We start from the raw sequence: 17,033 nt of genomic DNA on the forward strand, positions 1-17,033 counted from the left end.
CAGGCGCGCCCGGCCCGTGGCGCGGTGAGCCTGCAGCGGCCCTTCCTGCGCGGCCCGCTGGGCGTGCTGCGGGTCCTGCAGCTGCTGGCCGGCGCCTCCTTCTGGATCACCATCGCCACCAGCAAGTACCAGGGCCCGGTGCACTTCGCGCTCTTCGTGTCCGTGCTTTTCTGGCTGCTGACCCTGGGCCTCTACTTCCTCACGCTGCTGGGCAAGCACGAGCTGGTACCCGTGCTGGGCTCGCGCTGGCTCGTGGTCAATGTGGCGCACGACCTGCTGGCGGCCGCGCTGTACGGCGCCGCGACGGGCATCATGATAGACCAGACGCAGCGCCACAGCTACTGCAACCTCAAGGATTACCCGCTGCCCTGCGCCTACCACGCCTTCCTGGCGGCCGCCGTCTGCGGGGGCCTGTGCCTCGGCCTCTACCTGCTCTCGGCCTTCTACGGCTGCTGCCGTCGCTACCAGGGCAAGCAGGAGGTGGCGTGAGGCCGCCCGTGCGCACCGCGGCCGGATCGGCGACTGGGACCCTCCCGGGTCCTTCCTGCCGCCCCGCGCCGGCGTGCCGTGCCCTGCCCTCCGCCCGTGTCCTACGTTTCCACCGCCGCCAGCGCCCGGGACCCCAGACTGGCCGTCCCCGCAGACCGCAGCGCCGCAGCCCCGAGTCCGCACCGCCGCGTGCCAGGCACTGTCTCCCGGGACAGCGCAGAGACCGGAGTGGCGACGCATAAGCGCAGACGGGCTCCCCCCACCCCCCAGCAAAACTTAACGGTTCCTCTTCTTCCCTGCTGAGAGCAAGACGTGGACAGGCGCCGCGTAGATCCGGGGAGGCTCCAAAGTTGGAACCAGTAGCAGGGCTGCGCCACTGCCCTCCTCCCTCCCGTCCCGCGGTCGGAAGAGCATCCCTTCGCCGGCCCCTTTTCGGCTTCGGGTGCTGTAAAGGGCGGGCAGGCAGCTGCGGGGAGAGCTGAGGGCAGGCCTCAGCTCGTCCTGGGATGGGTGACGAGTTCGGGATTAGTTTGGGATTGTGTGGGGATCCTTCATAACATCGCCCTGCCCATCCCTCGGTGCTTTGAAGTCTTGGGGTGGGGCGAGTCTTCAGAGGTGGGGATGGATAGGAAACGCCCATGGGCTGCAGCCTTCTATCTTTGGAGTCTTCTCTCGTCTCCTCCTCGGCCTCTGGCCTTGCGCTTCTTACAAGCCAGTCCTAATGACACTAACTTCCCTGGCCTCGCAGTAACTTTAGTCTTTTCCCAGACTTCTACTCCACCCCAGTCCTCAACATATTTGAAGTAGGGATCCCCTCACGGAATGTTAGGTGAGGCCCATACTTTTTTTTTTTTTTTTTTTTTAACAGATAGGGACCCACTTCTTGGGAACAGTCAATTTAAGATGAGAACCTTGGTTTCCGCAGCATCGCTGTTTGCAGGAAAGCAGTGGGTGTTCCAGGGAGCCTGGTCCAGAGCTATTTCTACCTAAAGACACTGGAAACCCAGTGGGTGTGTCAGTGTACTGTCTCCCCTTCTTGGAAAGTGGTGATGTTCATTAGCATAGCGAGGACGCTAAGATCCTGGGTGCGGAAGTCCAAGCACAGTAATTTAGTTCACTGTGTTAATGCTTCTGGGCCCTGATCAGTGTTTCCCACCTCAAGGTTCCAGGCATCTCTTTGCTGTCCCAATTCCTGTTTGTTCCTGCAGTCTGGTCTGTCTAAGATTTTGGAAACTTCTTTGCAAGGGAATTTTTCTAACAGGGAGACCCAGCCCGGTGAGGAAGGAACTTGCTGCCTCTTGCCAGCCAGAGACCTGGGAACTGGTGAAGTCAAGCATTTCTTTACACTGTTGGAGAAATGAAGCCAAGGTTATCCAGATGGCTTCCCAGTTGAAAGGCTTGTCACCTGTGAGAGATCCTGGCACTGACTGTGAGCCACTGGCAGGGTGTACCCTGCTCACCACAGAGAAGACAAATCTCTGGAGCCAGGGTGAACAGCCAGTCTGCCTCCAAGGTAAGATATTTTCATGTTTTTGGAAGTGGTTGTGGGTCTTTAGATAAAAAACACAGCGCCTCCTTTTAAAAAAGTTAAAAAAGTTTCATTCAGAGCAAGTTGGAGGTGTGACTACCCACAATGTCCATAGAGTTGTGAAAATTCATCCTTTTTGCTAAATCTTTCAGAGGTCGGTTTCCTCTTTGAGAAAGCTCAACCTTCTCGGGATTAGAAACCATAACAGGGGAGACTCCTTACAAGGACTGAACCCAGAGCCTCCGTACTAGGCAAGTGCTCTCCCACTGAGCTATGACCCTAACCCCTGGGGCTTGTTTTTAAAACTTAGGTGTGAAGCGTTGAGTTTTCCTGCTCTGGTTATGAAGTTGGTCTTTGGGATGCGAGTGCAGAGCAGGTCTGTAATTTTCGCATGGCGCTTAGCGTAGCCCTCCTGTGTGTTTGGAACTGCTGAGTACTTTACATTCCCTGTGTATTCTCTCAATAATAGTATTGTGATGGATTCTAGTATTTTTCTCATTTTCTATATGAGGAAGATGAGCCCCAGAGAGCTTAAATAACGTTGTCCAAGATTTCATGGCTAATGAGTGGTGGACCTCAGATTTGAACCCTGACAGTCTGGCCTGTTTAGCACCAGGCTATACTATATATGGTAGGAAGTCGGACATGTTTGATATTGCTAATGTAGTTATTTGGACATTTTTTCCTGAGGCTGAGGGTGTGGCTCAGTGGGACAGGATGTACTTAAGCACTCTGGGATTAATTCCTGCGCAAAATTTTTTTTCTAAATTGGGATAAAATATATGTAACATAAAATTTATTATGTTAACCAGTTGTAGCTACACAGTTCAGTGGCATTACGTACATTCACATTGTTATGCAACTATCACCATCATCCATTTCCTGAGTTTTTTTATAATCTTGTAAAACTGAAACTCTACTCATTATTTTTGTTTCTTTTTATCTCCTCTGGCAAAACTCAGGACCCTGAGCCTCACACTCACAAGTCCTTTAAATGTCTTGGTAGGCTGGGCCCCGCTATTGCACTCTAGGAAGAGTAACTGTTCCCTCACGTCTGAGCAGAGATGGTCTCAGCCAGAGCCTGGGGCAGACCTTGCTGGGACATTAGGGTGCCTTGGAAGCCCAGTGATTTTCATTCTTCTCTTGCAGGCTTCCGTGTTGCTGAGGCCATGGAGATTTCCAGAGCTGGTCAAGCTGGCCTCTCCCAGGGCCCACTGTCCTGGCTGGCAATACCGTTCTGGCCTGGGCCAGCAGAAAGTTTCAGTGACTTTACTGGCAGTTGGGGCAAGTGGGAGAGGCAATGACCTCTGCCTAGCGGCCTCCTTCTACACTGTTCAATGGAAGATTAATTTAGCTTCAACCCAAGAGAATTCCTGATTCCTTTGATGCTGTGATTTGGGCACAAGATTCCAGACACCTAGAATGGAGCCTTGTACTCCTGTACGCTTAACAGTGGGGTTTATAGTCAGCCTTTTTTCTTTTGCTTTTTTAAGGTCACCATCTAAATTGCATCCTTAGCTCAAGACCAACCCGCCCCCCTCAGATCTCTTTCTTGGTCCCACAGCCCCAGGTCTGTGGCCAGGTGACCTTACTCAGGAGCAGATATATTGATACTCATGGTGCCTTAATCCACCAGACTGGCCTATAGCATTCCGGAGCTCACTGGCTCTTCCAGATGTGCCTTCCTGCTTGGTTTCCAGCGGCTTGGCGGTCCCTCTGCCAGATGTGAGAAGGATGGATAAGATTGTGGCCATACCAGCCCTCCCTCTCAAGGGCCTGTGCCATAGCTATGGCCACCTGGTTCAGCCCAGAACTTTTGGCTCCTTCCTTGACACCAGGAGTCAGGTCACCCCAAGGTCCTGGCCCAAATGTTGGAGACCATTTGTGTATCCAGGAGACAGCTCTGACCGTGTTCTGTAAAGGTCGAGCGAGCCTCCTTGGGAGGAGTGTGGGTAGCAAGGGAGAGAGGACTGATGCACCTTATTCAGTAGTTCCATAGTGAGTGGTTCCATTATGCTTTTCTGAATAAAATGTGTTTTGTCTGATTTCGGGGTTTGTGTCTTCTGTCCTGGTCCTCCAAAGTAACCTCTGTGCTGAGTGTCCCCCCAGGGCCCCCCCATGTCCTCATGCCACACTGCCCTGCAGCCCCCACTGTCGTCTTCCCTTTTCCTTCTGAGAGAAGGGAAAATGAATTCACAGATTTCCACTGTGCTTAGGAGCAGGGCACAGGGGTTGTCTGAGGTCAGGAACCAGAGGGAAGAAAACTCTACGTCCCTGGGCGAGGCTGGAGGGAATTCCAGAGGCTCCTGGCCTGGCTCTCAATGGGCCTCTGTTGAGAGCTCCACGGCCTGTCCTGCCAGCACAGAGTGACCATGGCTGTGGAATCAGAAAAGCCCGTTCTAGTCTAACTCTGTCATCTTACAGAGGGGAAGCAAAGTACAGGGCACCATGACAACTTGCCTAATGCCTCATAACTGATTAGGAGCAGATTTGGGGTCTCCTGGGGCCCAGGCCCTAGTCTCTTTCCTATAGATACTGCCTGCTCTGTGCCCCTGGCATCCCTGAGGGGGTCCGCCCAGCCAGCCTTTACCTGCTGAGAGACCCTGGAAAGGATCCAGGGGTAAAGGTAAGCAGCTTCCTAGTCGTTCCTCCTTCTTGTGCCCTGAGCCTGATGTCTGCAGTGAGGAAATAAGATCCTACTGGCACATCTCAAAACTTCCTGGGAACAGCGCCCCAGGTTCTGATGCTGCATGTGCTCCATACCCACTGTTCTAAAAATACTCTCAGATAAGATACAAAAATATGAATGTACAACACTCCATAGCTTCCTTTTTGTGGTTTGAGATTTCCACGGTGGGGAAAATTACCACCAACTGCCAAGTTCCTCCCCTTACTCTCCTCCTCCCTCTCCTGCCTACAAATGTCATACAAAATTTTTTTAATGGTACAGCTTTGTGCAAAGGCTGGTAACTCTCCTGCTTGATTTTACTTAGTTTGGTGGGCATTTTAAAACTGAAAATGTGCTTTTACCCGCATTACCTTATTTGATAGTCCCAATAGTCTTAGAGATTGGCACAATCACTCCCTATACAATAGAGGAAATGGAGCCCCAGAGAAGGAAAAGGCCTTATCCAGGGTCAACAATGCCTAGTGGCAGGACAGAGACTGGAGACAGATGCTCTCTTAAGCCCTCGTGGTCCTTTGCAGCATTGGAAATGTAGATGGATTTTGGTTTTCTGTCCCGGAGACCAAGTGTTCAGGAATGGTCTAATCTGGCACTTCCTGTTGAGTGTGTGTGTTTGTGTGTGTGTGTGTGTGTGTGTGTGTGTGTGTGTGTGTGTGAGGGCTTTGAAATAAGACTGCTTTTCATAGACATAATAAGCCTTTTTGAGTCTGAGAAATCCCAAGGGTTTGCTCATTTGTCTGTTACTTTTCCTGTTTTTTTAGGGGTGGGTGTAAGGTAGCTGGAGGTAAGAAAGGAGAATTAATAAACTAACATTTTCCTAGCACTCTGGGAGGATGAGACGAGAGGATTAAAGTTTAAGCCCAGCTTTGGCAATTTAGTAATTTAGTGAGACTCTATCTTAAAAAAGTTAAAAATGGGCTAGGGATGTAGCTTAGTGTGAAGGTTCCAGGCTTAATTCCCAGTACTGCAATAACTAGCTAATCAACTAACTAACTAAACAGCATTTTCTGGCATAAAAGGAAAAAGCAGAGAGAGGAGAAAAAGTTTTGGTTAGTATGATTTATTTGTGTTTCATTTGTTACAGTAGTCATTTGTGAAATAAAGTAACATACAATGTATCTATTAACCTATAATAGCAATATATACCAATTTTAAATGTAAAGTTTACAAAGTAAAAAGATAATTCAATCATTTTAATCTAACACCCTAGAGATAAAACCATTAACTATTAAATCTCCTTTTTAAAAATAATCAAGCATATGTGAATGCACACACATATATACACACTTAGATTCTCCTGCAATTTGCTTTTTAAATTTGATGATAGTTCTACTTTTTCTGTATGTCTGTATAAACAGTAGTCAGGGACTTCAACAATTCTGTGGGCTCTGCTGTTCAACACAGTGCTTGAAACATTAGCCAGAGCAATCAGGCAGGAGAAAGAAATAAAAGAAGTTGAAGTATCATTATTTGCAGATGACATGATCCCCTCTCTACAAGATTTAAAATAGTCTACTAAAAAACTACTGGAAATAATTAAATTCAGCAGTACAACAGAATACAAAATCAACACACAAAAATCATAGTGTTCCTATCCACTAATAATGAACCCACTGAGAAATAAATTAGGAAAACAATACCATTCACAGAAGTATCAAGAAAAATTGAATCCTTAGGAATTAACCTAACCAAAGACATGAAAGAAAATTACATTACTCTGTAAAAGGAGATTGAAGAGGACATCAGAAAATGGAAATATAGTCCATGTTTCTGGAGAGGCAGAACTAATATACTCAAAAAGGCTATACTTCCAAAACTGAATGTGGATTTAACACAATCTCAATCAAAGTACCAAGAGCATTCCTCACAGATATAGAGAAAACAATCCAAAAATTCATATGGGACTAGAAGAGACCCAGAGTAGCAAAAGCAATTCTGGATAACAAGGCAAAGCAGGAGGCATCACAATCCCAGACTTGAAGTTATATTATAAAGCTACAATGATAAAAACAGCATAGTACTGGCATAAAAACAGATATGTGGATCAATGGAACAAAATAGAGGAAACAGAAACAACCCCAGACATATTCAGCTATTCAATCTTTGACAAAGCGGTCAAAAACATATACTAAAGGAAAGATGGCCTCTTCAGTAAATAGTGCTGGGAAAACTAGCTATCCACATGTAGAAGACTGAATCTAGACCCATATATCTCACCATATACTAAACTAAAATCAAAATAGATGAAAGATCTAACGATTAAAATACAAAAAATCTGCTAGAAGATAAAATAGGTAAAACTCTTGAAGACACGGGAGTAATCAAGGACTTTCTGAACAGAACCCCAATGGCACAAGAAATAATACTGAGAATCAACAAATGGGATCATAACAAACTAATAAAGCTTCTGCACAGCCAAGGAAACAGCCAACAGAGTGAAGAGACAACCTACAGAATAGGAAAAAATTTTGCCAGCTGTTTCTTGGACAAAGGATTAACATTTACAATATGTAAAGAACTAAAAACAATTGTCCCCCAATAAAAGACCCAATAAAAAAAATGGGCAACCAAAATGAATAGACTTCTCAGAAGAAGTATAAATGGGCAATAAATACATGGAAAAATGTCCAACATCACTGGCCATTAGAGAAATGCAAATTAAAACAACACTGAGATTCCATCTTATTCCAGAAAGAAAGGCTATCATCAAGAAATCAAATGGTAACAAATGTTGGTGAGGCTGCAGGGAAAAAGAAACTCTTCTACATGGATTGGTGGGGATGTAAACTAACCCAATCACTATGGAGATCAGTATGAGGATTCCTCAAAATACTAAAAATAGACATTGCATTTGACTCAGCTATTTCCCTTCTAGACATCTTCCCGTGCTTGTAGTAGCACAGTTCAGAAGAGCTAAATGTTGGAAACAGCCTAAATGTCCACCAACAGATGAATGGATAAAGAAAATGTGATATCTATACACAATGGAGTACTGCTCTGCCATAAAGTTTAAACTTGAGGCCTTTGTAGGTAAATGGATGCTGCTCAAAACCATAATGCTGTGAAATAAATCAGACGCACAAGTTTAAATAGTGCATGGTTTTTCTTATATGAGAAACCCAAACTATAAATGAAGAACAAAATGAAAGATATATAATAGGAAGTAGGGAGATCTTTTCAAATGGGAAGGGGAACAAGAGATGGAGGGAGGGAAAAGAAAAGGGATTTTTAAAATGAATTGAAAAAATGGAAATAGAGCTTTTACAAATAGGAAGGGGAACAAGAGTTGGTGGGAACAGGGAAGATTGGAAGGGAAGGGGACAAAAAAAGAATTAAGGTGTGTTATATACACTGCAAACTCTCCCAGGATAAATGTAATCATTATATACTGCAAACATGTACTAAAAAAAAAAAAAAAAGCATTCTGTAGGCTTTCTGGAGCCTTCCTAACCTTTGTGTTAACTTTGCTACTCCTTTACTGCTTCCTATAGAGATCTTAGTAAAACCCTTAAAAGGAGGGTGGGTCCTTTTCGTCGATGAGGAAATTGAAGCTTAGTGAGGTAAAGTTCTCCATCACGTCTGTGGCCTCTCTATGCCTATCCTGCCAAGAGTGGATATAAAATCAATGCACAAAAATCAGTAGCGTTCCTATACACTAATAATGAACCCGCTGAGAAAAAAATTAGGAAAACAATACTATTCACAGTAGCATCATGAAAAATGAAATACTCCATGGCCAGTCTTGGAGAAAGGAACTGCAGGCAGTAGGATTAGTGGGGGCAGCTGGAACAGGGTGAAGAGGGCCTAAGATGTTCTGGCTTCTGTGGGGCAAGGTAGACAGGGGTTGGGGTGTGGACAGAACCTAAGAAGCGCACTTGGGCAAAACCAGCAAGAGTCTGTGAGATCCACCCAGCCCGAACTCATCGGACTGTGGAAATGCCAATCTGGCTAATCGTTTTCCTTCCTATTCCATGACCCCAGCCCTTTCGAACTTGGGATGTTGCAGGCACAAAGTTGTGCTGTTCCTTTCCCAGCCCTGCTGGGGACAACTGGCTGCCAGAGACAGTTCCTCTAGGCTGCTGCGTGCAGGACTCTGGTGGGACGCGGACGCTCTTTGCTGCCACCTCCAGGAGTCCTGATGGGGGTGCTGTGATCCCCAGTTAAAAGCACTGCTGAGTCAAGGCTGGAAAGAGGGAGACAGAGAACAAATTTTATGCAGCGCCTGCTGCCAAGAACGTGACAGATGCCTCGTGTAACTTACTCTCTCAATCCTGTGGCGCATGGAGGTTTTCTCTTTTTCTTTTCAGTCCTGGGGACTGAGTCTGGAGCCCTCACACTGAGCTGCATCCCTGACCCTTTTACCTCCTTTCTGTCTTTCTGTCTTTCTGTCTCTGTCTCTCTCCTCCCCCTTCCTCTCGCTCCCCCCACCATTTCTTTTGAGACAGATTCTCACTAAATGGCCCAGGCTGGGCTCCAGTTTACAATGCTCTTGCCTCAGCCTCCCAGAGTGCTGGGACTACAGGCGTGACCGCCCAGTGTGGCTGGAGTACAGAATTTAACACTCATGGCAACGGGCTCAGAGAGGTAAAGTGACTTTCCCAGGGCACTCAGTGCCTCAGTGACAGCAACAAGATCTGGGCTACCACACCGTGCTGTTTCGAAGATTTCCCAACAGACAAACTCTTTTTCCCAACCATCCAAAGACTTCATCCAAAGTTAGTCTGAGCTTTGAAATATTTTTATCTTGAGCCAAAGCAGGAAGGAAAGACTGAAAGAAAGTTATACTGTAACAAATCTGAATCATTGCAGCGTTTCTTTTCCCGGTTCACAATGAAGTTAGTTCTCTTCAAGTGTAAACAACATTCTGTGCGGAGTGCAGCTCTCCTGTCCCCAGCAGTTTGTCCCTCTGTCTGCCAGATGTGGGAATATGTGCAGACTGCCCCTGTACCTAACCCCTCCTCCTCCTCCAGGCCCTGAGCCATTGGCCTGACCCTGAACTTCTGGGTTCTGTGCCCGCCTCCTTTCACAATCCCGACTCCCCTGTGCTTGGCTCAATGCCCTTTCGTGTCTCTTAGGTACTCATGACTGGCTCAGACTTTTAGGTGAGCTCAGCCTGTGATGTCAGAGGTGAGCCCAGTGTCTTATTAGTTGTTTGGTTTGAGGCAATTTACAAAACCTCTTCATGTCTCAGGCTCGTCATTTAGCATGAATGATGTTATGCTGACCTCGCTGGGCTATTGAGAAGGTGGCATGAGCTGATGTCCACGGCAGGTTAGTGAATGTGGTGCAGCCCTCAGCTGTCTGACATCCTCTGGAGGCTTTTGTAAGATTGCGTAGGTAAGGGGCCAGGGATATAGCTCAGCAGCATAAGCGCTTGCCTGGCAAGCCTGAGGTCATGAGTTTGATTCCCAGTACCAAAACAAACAAACAAACAAACAAACAAACGAACAAAAAACCGTGTAGGTAAAATGCTAAGCCCAGAGCCTGGCCTGTAGTAATAGTGGTCACGAATGTGAATTTCCTTCTGTCCCACTCCATCGTGGTGCTCTTCCTGAGGAATGAAAATCTCACTAGCTAGAGATCTGTCTTTTTCTCATTGGTATCTACTCTGCTTTCTTCTTCCCCTTCCTTCTCCTTCCCCTTCTCTCCCCTTCTCTTCTTCTCTTCTTCCTCCCCTCCCCGTCCTCATCCTCTCCCTCCTCCCTCTCCCCTTCGTTTCTTTTCTTCTGACACAGGATTGTACCTAGGACTTTCACACTGATCTACATCATCCACACTGTAATTTTATTTTTTTTTTTAAATTTTGGGACAGGTTCTTGGTAAATTGCCCAGGCTAGGCTAAACTTCTGGTCCTCCTGCCTCAGACCTTCCAGAATTCTGGGACTGAAAACATGTGCCAGCATGCCTAGGTACTCTGCTTTCTTGTGTCTTTTACTCTTCTGAGCTTCCTTTTTTTTCCCTTTCCCCTCTAGCCTTCCCTCCCTCCCTTCCATCTTTCCTTCCTTTCCTCCCTCTCACTCTTTTCCCCTTCCTCACATATCCCTCCCCTCTCCTGAGTTTTCCTATCAAAATGCCACAAAAGTGTTTAAATTATTTATGTATCAGAAATTCGGGATCATTCTTTTTCTCTCCAGAATGAGAGGTCCTTCTTTGTCTCCCTTTTCCTGGTTCCCTTTTTCAGTCCCTTACCCGCCTGTCTCTTTGCTGTAGGCAGTATCCCCTGTCGCCTTCCTTTCAGCCAGGAAAGAGGGCTTGCTCTTCCCACTGAGCTTTCTGGGGTTCTAGTCCATCTGGAGAACTAGCTTCGGGTCTCGGGTGTCACAAACTCTCTCATCTGTGTTTTCAGCGTCTCCCATGATTGCACTCAAACAAAAATGGATCCAGGCAAAGAGATGTTTCCCAATAACTTGGCTTCCCTAGCTGTTGTGTACCTGGGCATTTCACAACATGACTTTTCTCCCTTATTTACCAGCTGTTGCTGTCTTCTCCCTGCCATCCCTAGGAGCTAGTGAACTTGCTAGGTTTACTTTTTGATAAGTTAAATGAATGAATAAGCTACCTCAGAGATCTTAGCTGTGGGTGTGTACGGATTTGGCTTGGCATGACCACAGCCATCTTGAAGCATAACTGCCTTGGTGGTTCATGAATAAGTCTAGCTTTTTTCCCCCTCTGGGTTGTTTTCCAGCAAACCATAAATAGATAAAACTTTGAAAGTCACATGTGGGATTTTATTATCAGACCCTGGCTCCAGGAATACACCCGATGCATTGATACTGTCTTAGAATAAACCAAGTGCATTCCAGCCAGAATGAAGTCATTTTTGTCCTAACGTATAAATATGTCCCTCTTTATGATACAAACTGTGGGGATACAACTGGTTTCGCGGCTGCCCAGGACCATGTTTCTGTCAGTAAGCCCCCCATTACATTGCACTCTGCAATCCTAGGTCTGTCTCCCTGTCTTTCCTCAGTCTCCTGGTACCTTGGGGCTGGTCTTCAAATACTAGGGCTGCATTTTCTGGAACAGAGTGGCAGAAGACCGTGATAGTGGCATCTTTTTGTGGTGCCTATGACAGTGACGGTTATGACATTATTGTTGCTAATGATAATAGTGTCCATGTACTTCTGTATGTAGAGCTTACAATGTTTTTATGTTACTTTATTTCATCCTCCAACCAACAGAAGAACAGTGTAGATAACAGCATTTGGTAGGGAGGCTGCATTGGTAGATGGTTGTTTAGTTATATTTTTTAAAAATAGATTTGTTAGTGTATACTTGCTGTACACCAAACTGCACATATGTAAAATGTACAATATGATGAATTTTGACATATGCATATACCTGTGAAACCATCACCACATTCAAGATGGTGGACCCAACCATCTCCCCAAAAGCTCCCCTATGCCCTTGTGCTTTTTTTCTTTCCCACTCCCAGCCCGAGGCAATCACTTAACCACTTTCTATGGCTATAGACTGTACAGAATGTTTATTTTTGAAAGAGACAGTATCAAGATGCTTCTTTCACTCAGTTATTTTGAGATTCTGATAGTGTGGCAAGAATATTTCATTCACTTTTTAAAATCACTTAGTATATTGTACTGTACGGACATATAGTTTGTAATAAAACTATTATTACAGCAGCAGTGAAACCAGTTGTATTCCCACAGTTTGTATCATAAAGAGGGACATATTTATAGGTTAGGACAAAAATGACTTCATTCTGGCTGGAATGCACTTGGTTTATTCTAAGACAGTAGTAAAACATATAGTTTGCTTATCCATTCATCTGTTGCTGGACATTGATGTTTCAAAGTCTGGGCTATTGCAAAAATAGCTGCTAAGAACATATATGTACAAGTCTGTCTGGGTATGTTTTAATTTCTCTGGGATAAATACCTAGCAGTGACATAGGCCTGTCATGTGGCAGGCTTATTATTTTTAAATTGGTTATATTCCAGATGAGATTTTATATGTGTGTTTTTGTAATTTTGCCTGGCATTTGTATCAGGGAGAGTAATTCAAGCCATGTAGTATAAATTAAGAAGTTTTTCACTTTGCTCTATGCTCTGGAATAGTTTAACTCTATCATTTTATTGATGGGTTTGATAAAATTTGTGTATAAAATAATCTGGGTATGATGGCTTTTAGGAAATCTTTCACTTTACTTTTTCTTTTTCAATTCTTGCAATTTCTCTAATGGTAATTGGTGTGTTTGGGTTTTGGGTGGATCATTTGCTGCTCTTCCACTGGTGATATATCTATTGAGGTGGTCCATCCCACTAGAATGAATCTCTCCGGGGAAAGAATTCCAGGTTACTCACCTCTATAGCCCCATAGTCATTTGGTGGAGTGAATGAATATTGATGTCTAGCTGCTATAACAAGTATACCCTAACATTTCAGTAGTAAAACATAATAAAAATCTGTTTGTTATTCCTAAACAAATCTATTTCTTCCTCAGATAATTGTCCACTGTGGATGTTCTCAGGTAGTGGGAGACTTTCCACTATGAGATGCTTTAGAGACTTAGGCTCCTCCCACCTGTGGTTCCACTATCTCTTCTGCATTGAGCTGGCAGGTGGGGAAAGAGAGGCAGGAGTAAGTTTTTGACTTTTAAATGTTTTGGTCTGAAAGTGACAACGCTCTTGCTCCTCTCCTGGGAATCACTTGACCAGACTTGTGCAAAGGGAGCTGGGAAATGTAGTCCCTGGCTGGGCAACCGCTATTCAGCAAGATCTCTGCACCATGAGAGGGTGGAGGAGGGTGGAAAGAAGTATTTTTGGCAGACAGTTAACTGTCTCTTTCAGGGAAGGCACAAGGCTTTCTTGCTGAGGTTTTTGTTGCCTTGTACTGGGAGACTTTTCCTGTGCCAGTGTTTGATGAATGGTTGTTTTCATGGCTGCCAAGTGCAGCTGAGTAAGAGTGGAACTGCAGACATTAATTTCCTTGCTGTGTTTGTCCAACAACTCACTGTCTCACAGCTGGAAAACTCATTACTCATGAGTACTTTATTCCCAGGTACAAGAACATAAAGATGTAGTTATTGAACACTATTCAAGGGCAATGGAGCCAAGCTATTGATCCAAAAATATACACCGATCAAATATTTGGTTTAATTTCTAGAGAAAGTCCAAATAATAAAGAGAATCTAAAGGAACATGAAAAACATTAACTCAGTTTAAAAGTAGCTACATAATTCATAGAACATACAATTTTATGTAATAATTCCCATATCGAAGTTTACAATTCAGTGCTTTTAGTATATTCACAAGACTGCGCAGCCTTCATCCATATCCAATTCCAGAATAATTTCATCATCTGAAAAAGAGACTCTGTACCTATTATCAGTCACTCCATCCCCACCCTTCCTCTAGTTTCTGGCAACCACTAACCGACTTTCTTTCTATGAATATGCCTAGTATGGATGTTTCTTTAGCTTAGCATAATGTTTTAAATGTCTATTTATGTTGTAGTGTGTATTATACTTCATTTTTTTTATGATGAATCATATTCTTTTGAATGGATAGACTACAATTTATCTATTAAAAAATTTTTAAATTGTGGCAAAATACACAACATAAAGCTTACCTTCTTAACCATTTTAAATGTACAGCTCTGTGGTAGTAAGTGTATTGATACTGTTGTGCAACTAGAAATCGCCATTCATTTCCAAAACTTTTCTTCTCTTGCAAACTGATGTTCTGGACCCTTGAAAAATAACTCTTCATTCTCTCTTTCTCTAGCCTTTGGTAAGCACTATTTGACTTTCTATGAGTAAATTCCATTACTCTAGGTACTTCATATAAATGGTATCACATGATACTTGTTCTTTTGTGGTTGGCTTATTTCAGGTATCATAATGTCCTCCAAGTTCATTGACATTGTAGTATTGGTCAACATTTCCTTTATTTTTAAGCCTGAGAAAATCCCATAGTATGCATATGACACACTTTGTTTATCCACTCATCTGTCCCTGAGTTGCTTCCACTTTTGGCTGGTGTGAAAAATGCTGCTATGAATGTAGGTGTGAAAATACCTCTTTGAGACTCTGCTGTCAATTCTTTTATGTAAAACACCCCCAAAGTGAAACTGCTAGATTGTATGGTAATTCTATTGTCATTTTTCTAGGAACTATTATACCGTACCATTTTACATGTCTGTGGAGGGGGAACAGAGTTGTGTGTAAACACACAGAGGGAAGCAAGGAATCAATTGGAGAAGGTGTCACAAAGGATCTGACATTCAACATGGGTGTGAGAAGGTAGTGGGAGGGGGTGAGGTGGGGGGAAATGATACCCAAGCTGACTGAGCAGCACACAGTAGAGGTCTTGAAGAAGGCCTCCAGGATGGCTCCAGTTATTCCCACCTCTTTCATACTCTTACAAAATCTTTCCACACGTTGAGTGGGACTGGTCTGTAAAATCAATAGGATACTATTGTGGAAATGATGATGTGTGACTGCGGAGGATATGTCATGAAAGGCTTGGCTTCTTGCCTTGTTTCCTGTTGATCCCTTGTTCTGGGAGAAGCCAGCCGCCATGTCATGAGAATCCTCCTGAAGCTCTTTGGAGTGTCCTAGCTGAAGAGGAAGCAGGACCTTCTGCATCAGCTCGTCAGCCATGTAAGGGCCATGGCTGTTAGCTCTGCAATCACTGTGACCAAATCCCCAACATAAACGACTTAAAGGAGGAAAAAAATAAAAAAATAAAAAATAAAAACAACTTAAAGGAGGAAGGTTCTGGGTCCTGATGCAGGATGAACCAGTGCTTAAGATTCTTGGTTCTAAAAAAAAAAAAAAGATCCTTGGCTCTCAGTTCTTTGTACTTGGTGAAAGAATACAGTCAAGACACATAAGCTGCTGTGCAGAAGTATAGGTATATTTATTATAAGGTAGATATATAGAGGGTCACACCTTCAAGGGAGAAGATGGGCAGTGCCACAAAGGCATCTGCTCTCAGCAAAAGTCTGGATACTTTTTCATGCACAAATAACAAATAGTTATTCCTGAGGTTTGGGGAACTGAGGTAATTATAATACTTATCAATATTTTACTTAGAAGTTATTCTGGAACTGCAAAATGTCGTCCCGTCCTTTTTAGCGGGTCAGTATTTCCTCAGAGGCTTTAATAATGAAAGAAACCTAGGGGAGAAATTTACGAAAGATAAGTTCTTAATTTACACAATGCATCAGCCCAAGGCAAGAGGGTCTTTAAAGAACATTTCCTTTCCTGGTATTATTGGGTTGTAGGCTGTGGCCGCCAGGAATGCAGTATGCCTTGTTCTGGAGTTAAATGACCAGGTGACCAGCTATCAGGGGGAATGTGCACAATGTGTAGCCGGATGATGTCATTGTGCTCTATGGGATTGCTTTGTGTCTGAGACCTAACAAATGATTATAAATGTATTACACAATGAAGTCTTTCTTTGATTAACTGGCAATGCATACTACTTAGGACCCTCCCACCTTTGTCACTCAGGCCTGCTGATGTCTAATTACCTGCCTAACATTAGGTTTGCTTTAGCTCACTGTTTCAGAGGTTTCAGTCCATGGTTAGTTGGCTCCAAGGAAGAAATATAGCAGGAGGACATGAGAGAGGAAAGCTGCACACCTGATGGCTGGCAGAAGGCAGAATGAAAGGGAAAGAGCCAGAGGGAAATGAAAGGGTTAGGCATGGGATGTACAGTACCTTTCAAAGTTACTTTCCAGTGACCTACTTCTTCCAACTGGGCCCCACTTCTGACAGCTCATTCTGCTCAAATGGACCAGCACTGAACACTCTGATGAGGTGAGTGCCTCCGTGATCCAGCCACCTCTCTAGGTCCCACCTCGGAACACTGCTGCACTGGATCCAGCCCTCAGCACATGAGTCTTTGGGGGCACTTCATATTTAAACCGTAACAGCCATCTAGTGTTCAGATAATGCTGCCTTAGCTAACAACTGACTGCAGCCCCATGAAAGCCCCTGAGCCAAAATGCCTATTAAGCCATCCTTGATTTCCTGATCCAAACCACCCAGAACCCCCCCAGTGTACGATAATGTATGTTTACTGTTGGTTAAGCCTTTAAATATTAACATACTTTGTTATACAGCAAGAAATAGCTAATATATCCATAAGTGAAAAGATCTGGCATATTAAAGAAATGGTGAGACATTAATGGGACTTGCATGATGTATGATAACCAGAAACTTGAAAGAAATGTCACTAAGGATTTAGGAAGATTGGGCGAGGGCGCCATCTGGTGGCAGAAAGCCTGCTTAACCATTCCCCTCTTCCCCACTCCATTTTGTTGTTGGTTTTTAGTTTTTTTTTTTTTTTTTTTTTTGGTACCA

The 17,033-nt window shown here is 44.3% G+C and overlaps 1 protein-coding gene and 1 non-coding gene across 2 annotated transcripts; both read left to right on the forward strand.

Moving 5' to 3' along the window:
* Marveld1 (MARVEL domain containing 1) lies at positions 1–573 on the forward strand (the record flags this gene model as incomplete). The annotated part of the gene is given in 1 exon segment (XM_013506243.1): positions 1–573. A coding segment is annotated over 1 exon segment (489 nt), but the record flags the coding sequence as incomplete, so codon positions are not given.
* Positions 574–737: 164 nt separating this feature from the next.
* LOC102004095 lies at positions 738–4,062 on the forward strand. The gene is made up of 2 exons (XR_001231638.1): positions 738–2,002; positions 3,167–4,062. It is a non-coding gene; the product is annotated as an uncharacterized LOC102004095 (transcript).
* Positions 4,063–17,033: the final 12,971 nt, after the last annotated feature.

The sequence above is a fragment of the Chinchilla lanigera genome, unplaced genomic scaffold (assembly GCF_000276665.1).
Source record: "Chinchilla lanigera isolate Chin_1 unplaced genomic scaffold, ChiLan1.0 scaffold00106, whole genome shotgun sequence".
In the NCBI taxonomy this organism is placed as follows: Eukaryota; Metazoa; Chordata; class Mammalia; order Rodentia; family Chinchillidae; genus Chinchilla; species Chinchilla lanigera.